The sequence below is a fragment of the Ammospiza caudacuta genome, chromosome 3 (assembly GCF_027887145.1).
Source record: "Ammospiza caudacuta isolate bAmmCau1 chromosome 3, bAmmCau1.pri, whole genome shotgun sequence".
Lineage (NCBI taxonomy): Eukaryota > Metazoa > Chordata > Aves > Passeriformes > Passerellidae > Ammospiza > Ammospiza caudacuta.
In genome coordinates this window covers 44,692,430-44,708,907 of record NC_080595.1, presented here as the reverse complement: position 1 = coordinate 44,708,907, position 16,478 = coordinate 44,692,430, and the positions used below count along the sequence as shown (strand labels likewise).

Sequence of the window (16,478 nt, the reverse complement as noted above, 5' to 3'; positions counted from 1 at the left end):
GGGCGCAGTGCTCCAGCTGGCGTCCCATGAATGGGACACGGGTGGGACACTCCTGGACCTTCGGGCCATGCTGCTGGTCATCATGCCCTGGACATCTCTGTGGAGAGCCAGGAAGCAGCCCCGGGGCCCGTTGCCCCGGTGAGCGGACAGCGGCTGCCGCCGCGGGCCCGCCGCGCTCTGCGGGCGACCGAGGGCTGTCCCGCGCGGCCTCCCGTCAGCGGCGGCGCTGCCCTGGTTACGGGCCGGGGCCGGGGCCGGGGCCGGGGCCGGGACCGGGACAGGGACAGGGACCGGGACAGGGGCCGGAGCTCTCCGCCTCCCAACGGGAGGGAGCCCCGAGCGGGGCCGTGAGCCGTGGGCCCCCGGGGTCAGGACGCAGCCGGCGGGGGCAGGCGGCCCCGGTGATCCGGCTCCGCCGCGGGGCCGTTCGCAGGATGGAGGGCGCCGGGGCCGGCTGCGCCTCTGGAGTACGCCGCGATCCTGACGTTGTCTGCGAAAAGCACTTGTTCAAAGGCAAACTGCCGGAGCCGCTCTTTCAGCTGGCGTGCAGTCACCATCACTGCGCTTTCCCCGTGAGCCGCAATGGGTTGTGCGTCTGGAACACAGCCACTGCTCAGGTAAAGCTAGAATAGAGCCCTTGGTAGGCTGCTACTTTAAACTAATTTATAAATAAAATATTTGAAGGTAATGTAGAAGTGTCAGGTTTCACTTCAATGCTGGAAGGCTACTAGCATTTTTATGAACTTTTTTATTGTGATAAGAATAAAATTAGCTGTTGTGGTGGGTTGGCCCTGGCTGGCAGCTAAACCAGTACCCAGGCTCCTGCTGACTCCTTCCCAGCAGGGTAGGGGAGAGCGTAGGATGGGAAGAAGTGAGAAGTCACAGGTAGATTCAAAGGTAGTTTAATGAGTGAAGGGAAAAGAGAGAAAAAAGCTATACCAAGGCACCCACTACAACCAGACTAAGCCCAGCACAGGCTTTGAGAAACAGCCACCTTAGAGTCAATGTCTCAGGCCCTCAACACCTTCTTGCATGCAATAGCCCAGTTCTATTGCTGAGCATAACATCATGTAGTAGAGAATATCCCCTTGCCAGTTCAGTAAACTGAAATATTTGTTCCAGCTGTGTCCCTTCCCGACCTCTTATGCATCTTCAGTTTATTATTGGGATGCAGAAACTGAGAAAATGTGGGGAAAAAGAGAAGGCCTCAGTGCTGTGCAAACAGCATTTGGCAACAGCCAAAACATTACCGTGTTATCATCACTGTTTTTGTCACAAAATCCAAAGCATTGTGCCATGCAAGCTGCTATGAAAATAAGTTAACTCCATCCCAGCCAAACCAGTACAGCTACATTGTAGTTTAGGTGATTTTGAAGCTGTAAATAAAAATTAATTATTGTTCCATTTGTACTTTTATATGATTCATAATCTTTGTTTGAAGTTATTAATTTAACTTTTCTTTATCTACATTTGTCAGCCATTATATTTGTCAGGGCATCATTACTCAATTTCTGCATTGTCATTTGGAAATAAAATCAATCCACTCCTTGTCTGCTCTGCCTCTCATGAACGTGTGATAGTGTGGAATCTTGATGAATGTACACAGAAAGTGGAAGAAGGTAGAGTATTGTTTATATAATATATGTGTGTCACCTTTTAAGAAGTGATGCAAAGGCAACCATTCACCACCAATCACTCAGACCAGTGTCCAGCCAGTTTCTGAGCAGCAACAACCTTGGAAGGCCACCCCAACACTCCTTTTTCTCCCATTGCTCCTTCTCCAGCGAGATTATTTTATTTCTGAGAAGCACGCCTCAGTCACTCAGATTCAGCATCAGGAACAGCCATATTAATGCTGTGCTTCTCTCCTGCTCTTCTTCGGCAATGCCGAGTTGAACCGGGCCGGCAGCACAGCCCGTCCTGTCATTGTCACAGCCACCGGCCCCGGGCGGCGATGCTGGGCTGGCTCCGGAGCTGGCCGAGGTGCTGTGCTGTTCGCCTCGGGGCGGGCAGAGAAGCACTGCAGAGGCGGTGACGCTCTGCCACTGTGCAATACAATGGACAGAAGAAAAATAATCATAGCAATACTGCTATGTACTGCCAATACTTTGGCATTGCATAATTAAACACGCAATGCCAAAGTACTTCCTTTTCTGGAATACTTGTGGAACTGCTTTGCCTCTCCTTCTGTCTCTGGAACATTGTTTTCGTGTGTGCGCCTGAGAGAGACCAATGCAAGTGTCTGATCTGGGAGAAGAGTGCATGAATGGAAGAGCATTGTGGTGACACAGCACACAGAAAATAGGAATTTTAGTGTTCTGACCACCATCTTGGTTTGGAGCCTCAACCAATGGCATTAGATTCTAGGGAGCAGGCTAACCTCTTTGCAAGCTTAAATTCATTGCAAAGTAGAATAATGAAAGAAAAAGGAAAAAAAAAAAAAAGAAAGAAAGATCCGCAGAGTCATGATTCACTGGATTTCCAGTGACAATCTGTCTCCTTTTGGTGACAATATTTAAAGTTTTTAAAGTTGCATGGCAATGTCCCACACTATTAAAAGTTTCTGGCTTGTTGCCTGTAATTAGAGATTTGCCAATGGCTTAATGTAAGGGAGTTCTCTTGTACTCTGCTCCATTTTGAATTTGCAAATCTATATAATATGAAAACTAATGTTGAGCTCATGTTAACAATATCAGTGCTTTTTATAAATAAAGGTCAGTATTAAATTTTAATCCATGTAAGAATAACATAGAAAATCAAAGGGTACTTCAGGAACTGGGAATAAAATTTGGAGGAAATGAATTTGGAGGAAATAAAACTGGAAGATAGGAATATAAAGTAGCAGAGAGATAAAGAGTGTGTGTAGTTTTGATACAAAGACATTCGGCATCCAGATTGTCTGCTGCTTGATTTTTTCATTTTCTCTTCATCTACAGGCTCTTCAGCAGATGCTGTGGAGACTTTGTCTCCACAGACTGTCCTCTGCACATTCTTGGCACGTTTTCTCATATTATTTCTTATAAACTGTGTCAAAGTAGTTAAGGAATTCTTTGTGTCACCTTGACCTGTTAATCAATTGTAAAAAGACTCCACAGCATCTAATATGAAAGCCTGAAAGGACACCTGTAGTTGTGCTTGTATTCTATATGATTTGTTCCCTATGAAATCCTGAAATTTAATGACATATCCAGACTATCCTCACATCATTAAAGGCAGCATTATAAGGTAGGGATCAGCAGAAACTAGTCTGCTTGAACCAGTGAGATGACCATAATGAAATCATGAAGACAGGATAGAAATATGACCTGTTCTCAGATCTAGTCTTATCTGACTCTGTAATGATATTTAGTGGTGTAATTTCTCTTTCAGCCTTTTCCCAATGAAAAAATAAAAGCAGAGAAGGAAAATCCTCTTTACTTTTTGGCTGAGCGACTGGCATACTCTGCCAGAAGAAGTATTTTTCAAAACCATGGTTTGCTGGGCTTCAGTTAAGATTTCTTACCTCCAAAATGAATGTGGCACTAGTGGGTTCCATGGGCACATCACCCTACTCCAAAAATACTTTCCCTTGCAATCTTCAGTAGAAGCAAGAAAGCATGATTTGATGGGAATGATTAATATCATAAGGAGTGGCAGATCATGTCTAGGCAACAGGGCAGATGGAGGAATTCTGATGGTCTATAGTTCTCTGCTTTTTCCCCCAATACCCTGGTGTTTGTAAACAGTGTGTTTGTACATATTCCTGACAGAAACTGGGCCAGCTCTGTGGTTAGTAGTTGCTATGCCAATTTTCCTAGAATCATTGCGCCTAATTTTTATATTTCATTGAGTCTCATTAACAATACAATTGCTGCAGGGTTTACACCTCGAGGAATTGTTATAGGAACTCTTTTGGGAATGGTGCTTCATGTAAGATTTAGTCCAGATGATCAACAAGTGGCAGTATGTGCTGGAAATCAGATCTACATGTTAAGTGCAAAGGTGAGATAGCATTCTTTGTATGGTACTGGTATTTCTTTTACTTATTCATTTTCAAATAATATCACGATACAGAAATGTTAGTAAAATTAAGCAAAAACATTCATTTTATGTCATAAAATGAATAGGAACTGGCACTTGATAATGCATCATATATCAGATAGAAGGCTATGTTTAAAGAGTTGAAATGAAACAGTATCTCAATAACTTAAAAGTAGAAAATATTCTTAGGTCATCTGAAAAACTGTTCCTGTATCATTTAGTCTGAAGGAGCAAAAGTAATGTGTAGTGGCTTTGCCAGCAGGATGGTATACAGGGCTTCAGTTTCAATAAGAGAAATCTTATTGAATTACATTTTGAAAACAAATCTGACAATGCTTAGCAAGAGTTATTAATTATCAAAACACTTAATTGTCAATTTTATGTTGAAGTCCATTCTGTTTTTATTTTTGACTTGTTTCATCACAGAATGAGGCTGTACTAGCTGAATTGAATGGACACCTAGCTCCGGTGACTGCTGCTGATTTTTGCACATGGGAGAAAAGTATGCTCGTATCAGTGTCAGAAGACAGAACCTTTAAGGCAAGGAAATTGTAAAAGTGAAATTTAAAAAGAATAATTTGGTGAATATGTGAAGTATTCTTCTTTATTCCCCTTTATATATGCTCTGAAGATTAAGTAAAAATGTATTTGACTTTATGGAGATAAGGACATTGTTCTTTGAATTATTTGGGAAATTATAACAAGAATTAATTACTCTTTTTTAAAAGAACAATGCAGGTTTTGTATACTCAAAACTTTACACATTGAAGTATTAACTTCAGTGATTATTATCATCTGGCAAATAGAAATAAAATATTTTGATTAGCTTGGCTGTAACTGAAATGTTTCGGGTATGCTGAGCTGAAGGAAACATTTCCCTTTGCTTCTACTGATATAAATTTGAATTTTCCTTTTTGGGATTATTGGACTGGGTTACTGAATGCAATGCACCCCTCTCCTCTTTTCTTTCCTTTTTCATGTATGCCTTTTCGTAAATTTACTAAAATCACTGAGAGATCAACCTAAGAAAAATTGATACTTTGTGTATCCATATAATGTGAGTTTGCCCTTTCTCACCAGGGATGATTATCACTTGGACAAAACCCTTCATAATTGGAAACAGGGGCTAAAAAAAAATTCTTTCCTAAGAACATTACTTTGAATGCCTGCATTTTTCTGTTTTCACCATATGATGACTGTTAAAAGTTGTGTTTTCAGTAGATATCTAAGTAGATACCTATCTTTATATCTTTTTCATTTTTTTAATCTAAAGGTGTGGGACTATTCTACCAGCCAGTTAATATATCAGTCAGGAATAATAACAGGTAATTTTTCTATTTTTAAAATGTATTTTTGCATAGCAAAACCTCCTATCTCTAAATAATAATCTATGATTATTATAGAAGTTTTGGGTTGATTTAGTGAAAATAATTCCTGTAGACAACCTAACAGTAAACATACTATCCTTTAAAGACAACAGTAAATAGTTTTCCCTTTAAAGTCTGCTTCCCAGTGGATAGTTTTAGTGTACTTTTATAAGTCTGCAAACCATGCCACAGCAGCTTGGGTGACAGGGTGCAGGAAACCACTGCAAAAGCAGCTTAGATGAGACCTGCAAACACAAAGCCCTCGGCAGCACAAAGGCTGAGACACACAAAGCTCTGTGCAACCATGAGAACTGCAGTAAGAGCTTTTTCTACCTGTCTTTATAAACAAGAAGATTCAATTTTGAATGATGCATTTTAATTAAATATCTGATTTGTGTCTACTCTAGAAATGTTTTTATCTTTATTTTTTGAGCAGCATTTCCTTTGCTAAGTCTGCTAATTGATGAAGAAAACAAACAGATTATCACTGGATGTGCTGAGGGACTGGTAAGAATTGTTCATTAAACTCAGTCTCTATGTCAAGAATCAACTATTATTGATGCTTCTGTCTATAAAAAAGGTTCACAAGCTGCCTAAATTTTTTGAATTGTTAAAAGACTTATTTTAGTAAGCATAATTCAGTGCTTTTAGTGTAAACCATAAATGGTAAATAAGACCTCTATTACAACACAGAAACTTTTTCCTGAAAACCAGGAAAACTTGTAAGAGCACAATCAGGGATTATATAAGAAGAGCACTCTGAGAGGCTATAAATATATCTGTTTTAAAAGAAAAAAGGTGAAAAATAGGATTCTCCTATTTTGGCCAAGAAAAATAAATACATGACAATTAAATGGAAGAGGCTCTGATTTCAGCATGTGAGAATTCTAATAAAAATGTGGTAAATGTGAATATCCATTTCACCACTTCTTTCATGGTAAGAATATATTTACATGATAATTTCCAGATGTTTTTCTTCAGTGTTACTGTTCAGTAATTCTGAAGAAAATTAAAGCTTTACCTGTAGTGGTATCTAAACCGAGAAATGTATAAATGAAATTCATGACCCACATGACCCAATGAGCAATTGCACCCATGTTACCTGTGATTTTTAATTGTGAGAAATATTCTGTAAGGAGCTTTTTTTTTCAAAACACATAAACATGTGGGAATTAGATGTACAGCACAAACTGATCATTGCTGCTTTAATTATCTTTAACAGTCTTAGGGATACATATAATTGGAGTTCTTGTCCAAGGTGAGATGCAATATACAAAAGTTCACTAATTACATCTACGGTTTTAAATATTGGATCTTTAGTTTGTATTCATGTAAGCTTTATCTTTATTGCAATTGCTTTTTCTTTTTCTTGCAGCTTTGGATCTTCAGTTTAATCAGTGATCATAATTACCGTTGTATAGCACATATCGACTTAAAGAAAGAGCAAGAGAAATTCTGTAATAAAGTGTGGAAATCTGGCCAAGAGATAGGTAGCACAATGCTCCTAGAATGCTTTTATGGTATAGTCTAGTTATTACTGGCTACTGAGTGTGTGCTTTTTTACCATGATAATTTATTGTAAATGGTAGACTTATGAGTCTGTGGCGTGGAATTCTTACTGAAGCTGATATGTAGCTGGGTATTGGTGTATCTGGAAGGAATTATGCATGTATGTATGTAATTAATTCTTGGCCAGTGCCATTTGTTCATGAAACATTGCATCATGTGCAGTATTAAGAATTTGTTTTGATTGAATTCATTGTCCAAGGCCTCAGAACAGAACGAGTACCTAAAAATTAATCCCTTGTCAAAATGCAGTACTATTTCTCAGTTACCTTTGAAGTTCCTTTGAGCTATTTAATTTTTTTTTGTCTTTTTTTTTTTTTTTTTAATCTATAACAGTGCCTTCATAATGTGATATTTCTCTGGCTGTGATATATCTAGTGGTGTAACATGGAGTACATATAAGTCTTTATAGGCTGCCCTGGTAACCCCAGCTCAGTGATTCCCTGGTATCAGGCTGGTTTAATTGTTGCCTTGTTGTGCCTTGGGATGGCCATGAGCAGGTGACAGGTTTGGTACAATGGGAGGTTACCCTCTCCCTGGTGAGGTGCAGACCCCTGTCCCCTCAGCACTGCTGTGGCTTTGCTAAGGAAAGGGAAATCTGGTTTTCCTTGCTTGCTCTTTTTCTGGATCAATGACTGTTGTATTCTTACCTGCCTAGGGGTCCAGCTTCCATAATCCTGAGGTCCTAACCTAAGGAGAAAGACTGCTACATTTCTTGTTTTTATTTAAAATCTGTGGATCTGACTTTCATGTTTGAAAGAGAGTGATGTAATATCTGTATATAATGCTGAATTTGGTGCTAGTAGTTCCTGAGTGTGAATTAGACATGCAGAATGGATTGGAGAATGAGGTGGATTTTCACCTTGCCTTTGGATTATGTTGTAACTTTAGTGTCAAGACAATTTTCAGGCTAAGTGGAAAGGTACCCAGCATATTTAAGAATTGTTGGAATATGACTTTCAGTGTCATTTCTTGAGATGAAAACGCCTAAAATCTGCAAACTCCTTTTCAGTCCTTAAGTAGGATCTTTGGATTTTGTCTCTCGGTATGTGAAAAACCCTCACAATAATAACGAGGAAAGCTTGTTCTTAGGAAATATCCATCTTTTGGAATAGAAGTTTCTTGAGTGTGGTCTTAGTTTTTCATGACTGCTACAAATTCTCTCTTCAATTCTGTCTGTTTCCCTTATTTCATAGTATTCTGATAGCTGGTATTGTTTACTTTCTTAGGTGAAGGGCAAAATAATTCCAGGCTTTGCAAAACAGACAACATGAGACCAGAAGGATCAGTGGAAATATCATTGCCTATCCTCTTAATTGAGCATTGTGACTTTTTTGTATGTTTCCATAATGAAGAAAACATGTAAGTCCTTTAAAATATCACCTAGTATTTGAGTCAAATTTATTTCTCAGAGTTCCTATTGGTTCTTGGATTATTTTCACTGCCAATTTTTATTTTTTGAAAAATGCAGTAGGAAAATCAAATAATGTTTTTAGTGATCTGCAAGTTTTAGTGGCCTGCTCTTAGGAAGATAACGTACACAAGCTGATACAAAGTTAGAACTGGGTTTTATTCTGAAAAATAATTATATAAAAATGTCATTGAGAATATCCATTGTAACATCTATTGATACCAGCTGATCAGGGAGGATGAGTTAAAAAGTAATTAATAAATCAAATTTATTTTGGGTTTGCTTTTCTAAAGAAATATCTCATGCAGCCACTGTGTGACTGTGTCAGTTTGTCTTCCAAGTTTAAATAATTTTTGAACTACATAACCTGCTCCAGTCAAACTTCTGTCAGAGGGACAGATGTTTCAGAACATGAAGCTTTTTCTCATTCCCATGGAATTGGTTAGCCAGGTAGAATTAATTCTTACAGTGCATTTCTTTCCTGAGGGTAAATTTAACCATATTATCAGGCACCTGGAGATCTGTTCAGGACACTCCCACAAGATCTGTCTCAAATAACAACCTGTCTGTGTTGTATTTTATGATTGTCACATGTATAAATTTCTCAGCCACAACATGTTTTAGAAAACTCTTGTCCTAACCTTTGCTCTGTGGTGGATTATTCAGGTGGAACTGATTAAACTCTGGTCAGATATATAACTTTTGATAAACAAAGAAGAAAATTATCCTGCAGTACTGGACAATTTTGGTTGTCTTTATGTTACTTTAAGTAATTATTCACAGTTATTTTCATGATGCCTGCATATTTAGAAGTACCACCATTGAGAGGAAGGAAGTGGTGATTTTTTAGATGCACATCTCAACCATATTTTAATGCGGTGACAGCACTTTAAGGTCAGGTGATTAATTATTACAGTCTGTCTTATTGCTTGTATAATATGACTCTCAAAGCATCAAAGCTTTGCCTTCATCACAACTGTAAGTTTTATTTGAACAGCAGCACATCTTTAAAGATGACAAGTTTTCTGGCAATAAAGAATAAACCATGTCCCTAGTGAAGTTGTTCCAGGAACTGACTTGTTCAATTTTGCTTCTAGTCTGAATTGCTCTCTTTTCATATACAGGACTTTATATGTTTTTCACCCTGATAGTCCAGTGCCAGCCACTATCCTGTTCCTTCCTTGGACGGCAAATTACAGCTCATGAACAAGTTACCTCTGCACTTCCAGATAAAATAGTAATAGTAATATCCGCAGTAATAGATTATTTGAATTTACTGAATTGAGGTAACATCACTTTCCCATTCCCACCTGTTACTGCTACACAGTGTACATCTAAGGTCTATTTGTTCTTTCAGCTATCACATCGCAGCTGAAAGTTTTGTTGTTCTTATAAACAGTCATGGCCATTAAATTCTTACTATTAATTAAGTTCCATTATATTTTAGGTTGAGAGGTTTGTGTTTTTAAAAATTCTTTTCTATTTATTTTTTTAAAAGAGTGTGTTGGTTTTAAAAGATGCTTCAGATTTGTCTGAACAATTGAGCAAACCCTGATATACTGCTTTTCCTGCCTGCAATCAAAAGCAGCAATGAAACATTTTTGGAACACTGATGTCCAAAATTAGGCATCTCACACTTTCCTAAGCTTTTTGACATTGAGGAATCTCATCACAATGGATTTTATTATTTTAGAGTTGCAGTGAGTTAAGCTTCCTGGATATATCACTTTACGGTGTTCATAATAACTTGATGGTGACACTTTTTACATAAGTGTAAAAAAAGTCAAAGAATTTGCAAATTAAATCATTCTGTTACTGCTGCAATGGAAGTAGTGCAAACCACAAATAAAATTATTCATATCATGTAAAAGTATCACAAACCAGAACTGTTTCATTTCTGGTTTTTAACAAATTTGACTGTATACATTTGGGGCTTTTTTTTTTTTTTTTTTTTTTTTGAATAATGTTACAGCTTCATATTTTTCCATATCCTTACTTCAACTCTTGTGGTCTGATTTTAAATCAAACTAGTAAGTCTACTGACTCCTAATTGGAAAATTTATTAAAATGTTGATGCCAATTTTTATTTATTGTGGCATCAAAAATTTTTAAGTTTTTTTGGGGAATGACAACTGTTATTTGCTTAGAATTATCTTATGCTTGATAATATGTTTCTTCTGTTAGGCTTGTAATTGAAATTAACAAACCCATTGGTTTACTCTCTGGTGCTTGCAGAAGCTGGATTTCATTACTCAGCTGCAATAGTGCTGCCACTAATCACAGGCTGAAACAGACATTCCAGACTTGCCTGGAGTTTTTTCCCCTTTACTTTGTGCTGCTTTTTCTCTTGTACTTTAATTATATAAAAACACACATTGAATTTCCCTGTGTTTTGGATGTTCATATAAGAGTGTTAAAAGTAAATTACGAGTGGATTTGTCTCTTGGCTTGAATTTTATTTTTGTGTATACAATGCTTTTACAGCATCTCCCAACTCTTACAAACCACAATAACTTTTTGAAGAAAAGTATTTCCTGTGCAGTTTTGGATGTGCCATGAAGTACTTATATGAATCAAGGATTGTGTTCTGCTCAAGGATTGTGAAAACTGCTCTCCAGTTTTCAAAACTTCATGAATTTTGCTTGAAACTTTGAGCTACAGATTTGGAAAGTAAAAGCTTTAAATGTAATGTAGTTTTTCTGTGTGTGCTTTATTATTGTTGCACTGGGACTGGCCAATGAGAATTAAAAAACACGATTTTTGTTTGTTGTATGGTAGCAAGAAAAGCTTCTTTATCCTACTCAGAGATATTTTTCTCCTTGTTTTAATAGATATTCTTCCCAGAATACTAGCTATTTTTGGATTGGAACCTCTACTGGCTTGTTAATAATTAATTTGGCAAACTTAGAATTGGAAGCTCTTTTATTTTACAGAGGTATGTTTAAAAGATATATGATTACACAATAATGAGATTGCTTTTGTTATCTGACATAAATAATGTAAGAATTAGGTTGTGAAATGACAGAATACAATAGAAACCAAATGTTTTTTAAAAATGTTTTTTTCCCTAATAGTTTTTGTATGTTTTCCTGGCCCTGGTGACTTTTTTCAGAAGACATGTTGGTGCTAGATCTGTGTAGTGGCTAGCCATGAATTTTTATTCAGTTTTGCACTTCATAAGTGTTAAATACAAGTGTTAAATACAAGTTATTCTACTCCATTATAATTTGAGGGTAAAATAGAAGTATATACTCTGAAGAGAATGGGTTAGGGTCATGTCAAATTAGTATGAGTGATTTTTATGTGTGTGTCATAGAGACAGGTTTTTTGTTGTGAAATGCAGGTATTATTTTATAGTACTTTGTTCTTCTTGATAAAGATTACAGTGACCTCAGCATTCAGATTGCCAGATCATGTGCATTAACAAGGAAGGCAGCTAATGGAAAGGTGAGTATACAGTAAACATTGCTTTAATAAATAACAATTACAGTAATTTTCCATAAATATTTACACATTTTGCTAACAGATTAGTGCACAGATTTGTGTTATTTAATATGACTTACACAGTAATTTTTTTGAAGAGGGTTGATTCTTCATTATGTAATCTGCTGTTTTGAAGCTCTCACAGGTTATATACAGTCTAAAGTGATTTATAAGGAAAAGGTGAATTGTTACAGTGTTCAGGGTGTACCTTGAATGTCAAGAATGACCATTGAAGAAGCAGAGGAAATCTTTTATGGTGGAAAAAAATTGTTATAGCTTGTTTCTCAAAAAAAAAGTTAGGATGTGCTACTTCTGAATCCTTCTAAAGAATCTGTCAAAACTATTTGGGTTGTGAGAAAATTTCTGTTGAAAGCCACTAAAAGTGATTTTAAGAAAATGGAAGGCATTTTTATTTATATACTCCATTTTTGATATTGCAATTTTCCTACAGAGGTAAGCTTAATCTAGGCTACATATTTAACATAGAAGACTTTTGCTTTAGATTAGGATTTTATTTAAATTCAGCTCTTAGTATGTTCTCATCTTGTTGCTGAAGCCATTCTTCCATGTGTGCTTCTTTTCTCACTACTCTTACTGCAGAATTGTCTCCAGTGTAGGTGGTGTTGGAATTTCTGTCACTGTTATGTATGTAAGTTTGTTAAAACACATTTAAGCAACATAGGCATATTTTGAAGGATTGCTTTAAACACTCTACCACTTAATGCTCTTCATGACTAAATCCATGGATATTTTTGATTAATTTTTATAAATTTCAGAAATTTGTTTTATTTTTCATTATAAATAAATGAATTATGTTTTGAACTTAAATTATTGAGTAAATGGAGTGTTAATTTATGGTGATTGCTGCAGGTTTTATGCTTGATTGCCTCAATGTTTGAAGATATGATTGCTGTGTTGGAAGTTAACCTTGCTGCATTGGTGAGAACTCAGCAGAGTGATTTTCTCCCATGTGGAAATGAGAAAAGTCTATCAGTTATTGCCAGGTACAGAATTATTAAATTTTTTCTCTCCATGTTGGATGATGAATTTGTTTATCTGGCACTACAGTGTGTCATATGGTTTTCTGTAGTGCTGCTTGTTGACATGGTTTGATTTTACTTTTTTTTCTTATCATGCTTTAGTTGTATTGAGAGGGAGAAATCACAGAATCACAGAATGGTTGAGTTTGGTAGGCACCTCTCAGGTCATCTTGTCCAACAACCCTGCTCAAGCAGAGCCACTTGGAGTCATTTGCCCATCACAATGTCCACACAACTTTAGAATATGTCAATGGAGGGAGATGCCACAACCTCTCTGGGCAGTCTGTGCCAGTGCTCAGTCATCTTCACAGTAAATAAGTGTTTCCTAGTGTTCAGAGAGAGCCTCCCATGTTTAATTTTTTATGTATTGTCTCTTCCTGCTACTGGGTTTAGGGCACAGAGCCTGGCTCTAGAGTCTGCTTTACAGCCTGTACTGCTGCATGGGCTCCTTCCTCCTCTGCTGCAGGACTTTGCCTTCCACATTGTTGAGCTCCACAAGGTTACTGTCAGCCCATTTATGCAGACAATAAGTCTCCCTGGGTGACAACACAACCTTCTGCTCTTGAAGACACTCCATGTCGCAGACATCTTTTGTGAAAAATCTTTTCTTGGGATTTTTCTCCCTTCTGAGAAGCTGTGGCCTCAGAGACAAATGTAAACAATGGTTATCTGCTGCTGTGGAATGCAACAGTTAGATCTGTGATTGGTCTCCTGTGGATGTTTAGATTTACTGACCAGTCACAGCAGAGCTGGCTCTCGCTCTCTGTCCGAGCCAGCTGCCTTTGTTATCATTCTTTTCTATTCTTAGCTCAGCTTTCTGAGGAAACCTTTCCTTTTTTATTTCTTTTTAGTACAGTTATAATGTAATATATATATCATAAAATAATAAACCAAGCCTTCTGATCATGGAGTCAACATTCTCGTCTCTTGCTTCACCTGAAAATCCCTGTGACCATGGTCACACTCCTCTCAGTTTTGAGTCATCAGCAAACATGGTGAGAGTCACTCTACTCCCTTATCCAGATTACTAATGCAGATTTTGAATGGAATTATTATACCCACGGAATCATATGTAATGGAGTTGTAACCTCTGAGTTACTCCACTAGTTCCTGCTTTCCACCTAGATCTTCACAGTTTGGCCTTGGTTGTTCATCTGGTTTTTAATCCAGCTCAGTGTGTGTTCATCCAGACCACAGTTCATCAGCTTCTCTGTGAGGTGCTTATGGGACAGAGTGTGGAAAGTTTTACTGAAGTCAAAGTAGACAATATCTTCATCTGCTTTCCCCTCATCTGCCAAGTGACTCATTTTATTACAGAAGTTCATCCAACTGATCAAGCATGACTTCCCCTTGGTGAATCCCTGCTGGTTGTTTCTTTCTTGTCTTTTATGTCCCTAGAAATTATTTATGAGAAAATGCTGACATTTTGAAGATGAAAGAACGTCCACAATATACACTGAAATGGAGATTTCAGTGCTTAAAATAAAATCATCAGTTAATATTCACAAAACTGGAATCCAGCATGTAAAAGCAATGGTCTGTGAATTGAGTCAGGGCCAAGGCTTGTCTGTGCTGCTGAGTATCTGAGATGACAGCTGATCCACTATGCCTAACTTGTTTTTGTTAAAATCTCATTGCTATTGCACGTGTACACACACGTGCAGACAAATAACTGAAAAGGAGTTTTGGCACCTTTTTCTAATCTGACATTTTTGTTCATTGCATTGATCAGTTTTTTTGTGTTTCATTTTATAATTTAGGTGTACTTTATTAGCAAATTCTCCATTGTGTAAAGGTTTCAAGAAGAACAGGAAAGGACCTTCCAGTAAAACACTTGGTAAGTACAAACCAACTCTGAAATTAATTAATTAAGTTATATTTTTAAAAACAGTAGCTGACTTCCACCTGGCTTGTGCCTAATACAATCAGTAGTTTAGTAGATTTTTGGTTTAAATATATATTGCATTATATTTTTACTTCAGTAGGAAGAATTTTAGACATCTGTTAATATTTCATATCGTACACATGTAATTGTAGTTAAAATTATGGTTATAAGTATTTTTATTCTTTCAAAAACCATTGTCTGAGAATTTTCTGTGAATTTTAAAAGTGTTAGAGTGTTGAAGGTTTACATTCTTGTAAGTCATTCTTTTTCCATAGCATGCAGTAAATTTTTCTGTATAATTTGTCACTTCTTTCTTAACTTTGGTTATGAAATATACCAAAAAGATGTTTTGGTATATTTGGTTGTTCTTAATAATCTTTTGCCAATACTGTTAGGATGTTTAGGAAGTTAATTTTTGACTCAATATTCTACTGCTTAAAAAAAGAGATCTGATGTCCAGTTGCCATTGAAGCACCTGTAGCTTTTTTTGGTGAGCAACAATAAAATTAAAAAAATATTTAAAAAAAAAAAAATTATCCTTACTATTTGCATGTATTGTGCCTGTTACAATTTCAAAGGTTGTATCTCTAAGGTTTCATGGTATTTTCAGAATGCATCTACAGAGTTTTATCTAGAATTCCAGGCTGCCTTGGACACCCAGCACTGACAACTGTGCTGCCTTTGTTGACATCTCATGTTCAGATAGATAAGTGCTGTAATGAAATCTTTTGGTCTCTTAAGGTGTGTGGTACTGGGAGCTTCTCAGGAAGGGCCTTTTTTGTGCCGCATTGCTGCATTAAGAGAAAGGATAGTTAGTGGCATTTGATAGGACTTCTACCCTCAGGATAGGTAAATTGTCCCAATGCATCTGGGTTTTTTCTCTTGGAATATGAACAAAATTTCCGCCTTTACAATGTTTGTTTGTTTAGTTTGTTTCTGCTGATATGAAATATTCAGTTTAGAGCTGAGGGGTGCCCCCTGGGCTTCCTAGTACAGCACTGGACATGCAGACATTACCCATGACCTGAGCTGTGTAGGAACACAAATACTTAAAGGCATCCACCAGTTAGCTGGTTAATGATCTTTAGATCCATTCCTTAGTCCAAATATAGGCTGTGAATGCTGCACACAAAGTCTAAGCAGAGGCAATTAGAAAACACATTTTCTAACTGAAATCAGTGGTGAAAAAAGTGATTCAGAACAGTGTTCTTGCTACTTCAAAGTTTAAAGTTCCTACTTATTCATGTTACTGGAGGAGTGATGTTTTACAATGTAACAGTTCATATATCTTTCCTTTTCTCAGTAATCATTATTTTTGGGTGATTAGTCATTTATGTGTTTTGTAACATAAGGGAACATCAAGTATTTATATTGTGCAAAACTATCTTTCACTCTGAAAATGTAATGTTAAAAAATATTTTAATATAAATTAAATTATTTTTCTACAGGAGTGAAGAACACAGTGAAGGATAAACCATTGGTTTTCCATAATAAAATTAAGTCATCAGGATATACAGCAGCACCACGGTCAGTAGAAATATTACTACTTTCCCTTTCTTATTGGTGTGTGATATTTTTTCACATAACTATATAGTCTCATGATTGTGAAATTAATCACCTGTGAAAAATAGTTACGGTGCTATCAAAGAAAAGAATTTTAAAAAACGTAATGTAAACCAAAATGTTCACAGCTTCTGGTCATTGTC

General features: G+C 37.0%; 1 protein-coding gene across 1 annotated transcript in view; it reads left to right on the top strand.

Annotated features, from left to right (window-relative positions):
* The first annotated feature begins 434 nt into the window (after positions 1–434).
* WDR27 (WD repeat domain 27) overlaps positions 435–16,478 on the top strand; it is a 90,516-nt gene continuing 74,472 nt past the window's right edge. Inside the window, exons 1-13 of the mRNA XM_058802469.1 lie at positions 435–617; positions 1,478–1,619; positions 3,857–3,981; positions 4,447–4,560; positions 5,294–5,345; positions 5,824–5,894; positions 6,763–6,877; positions 8,183–8,315; positions 11,196–11,299; positions 11,744–11,811; positions 12,718–12,851; positions 14,648–14,724; positions 16,221–16,299. Coding sequence (XP_058658452.1) covers positions 435–617; positions 1,478–1,619; positions 3,857–3,981; positions 4,447–4,560; positions 5,294–5,345; positions 5,824–5,894; positions 6,763–6,877; positions 8,183–8,315; positions 11,196–11,299; positions 11,744–11,811; positions 12,718–12,851; positions 14,648–14,724; positions 16,221–16,299 — 1,397 coding nt within the window. The remainder of the gene's footprint in view (positions 618–1,477; positions 1,620–3,856; positions 3,982–4,446; positions 4,561–5,293; positions 5,346–5,823; positions 5,895–6,762; positions 6,878–8,182; positions 8,316–11,195; positions 11,300–11,743; positions 11,812–12,717; positions 12,852–14,647; positions 14,725–16,220; positions 16,300–16,478) is intronic.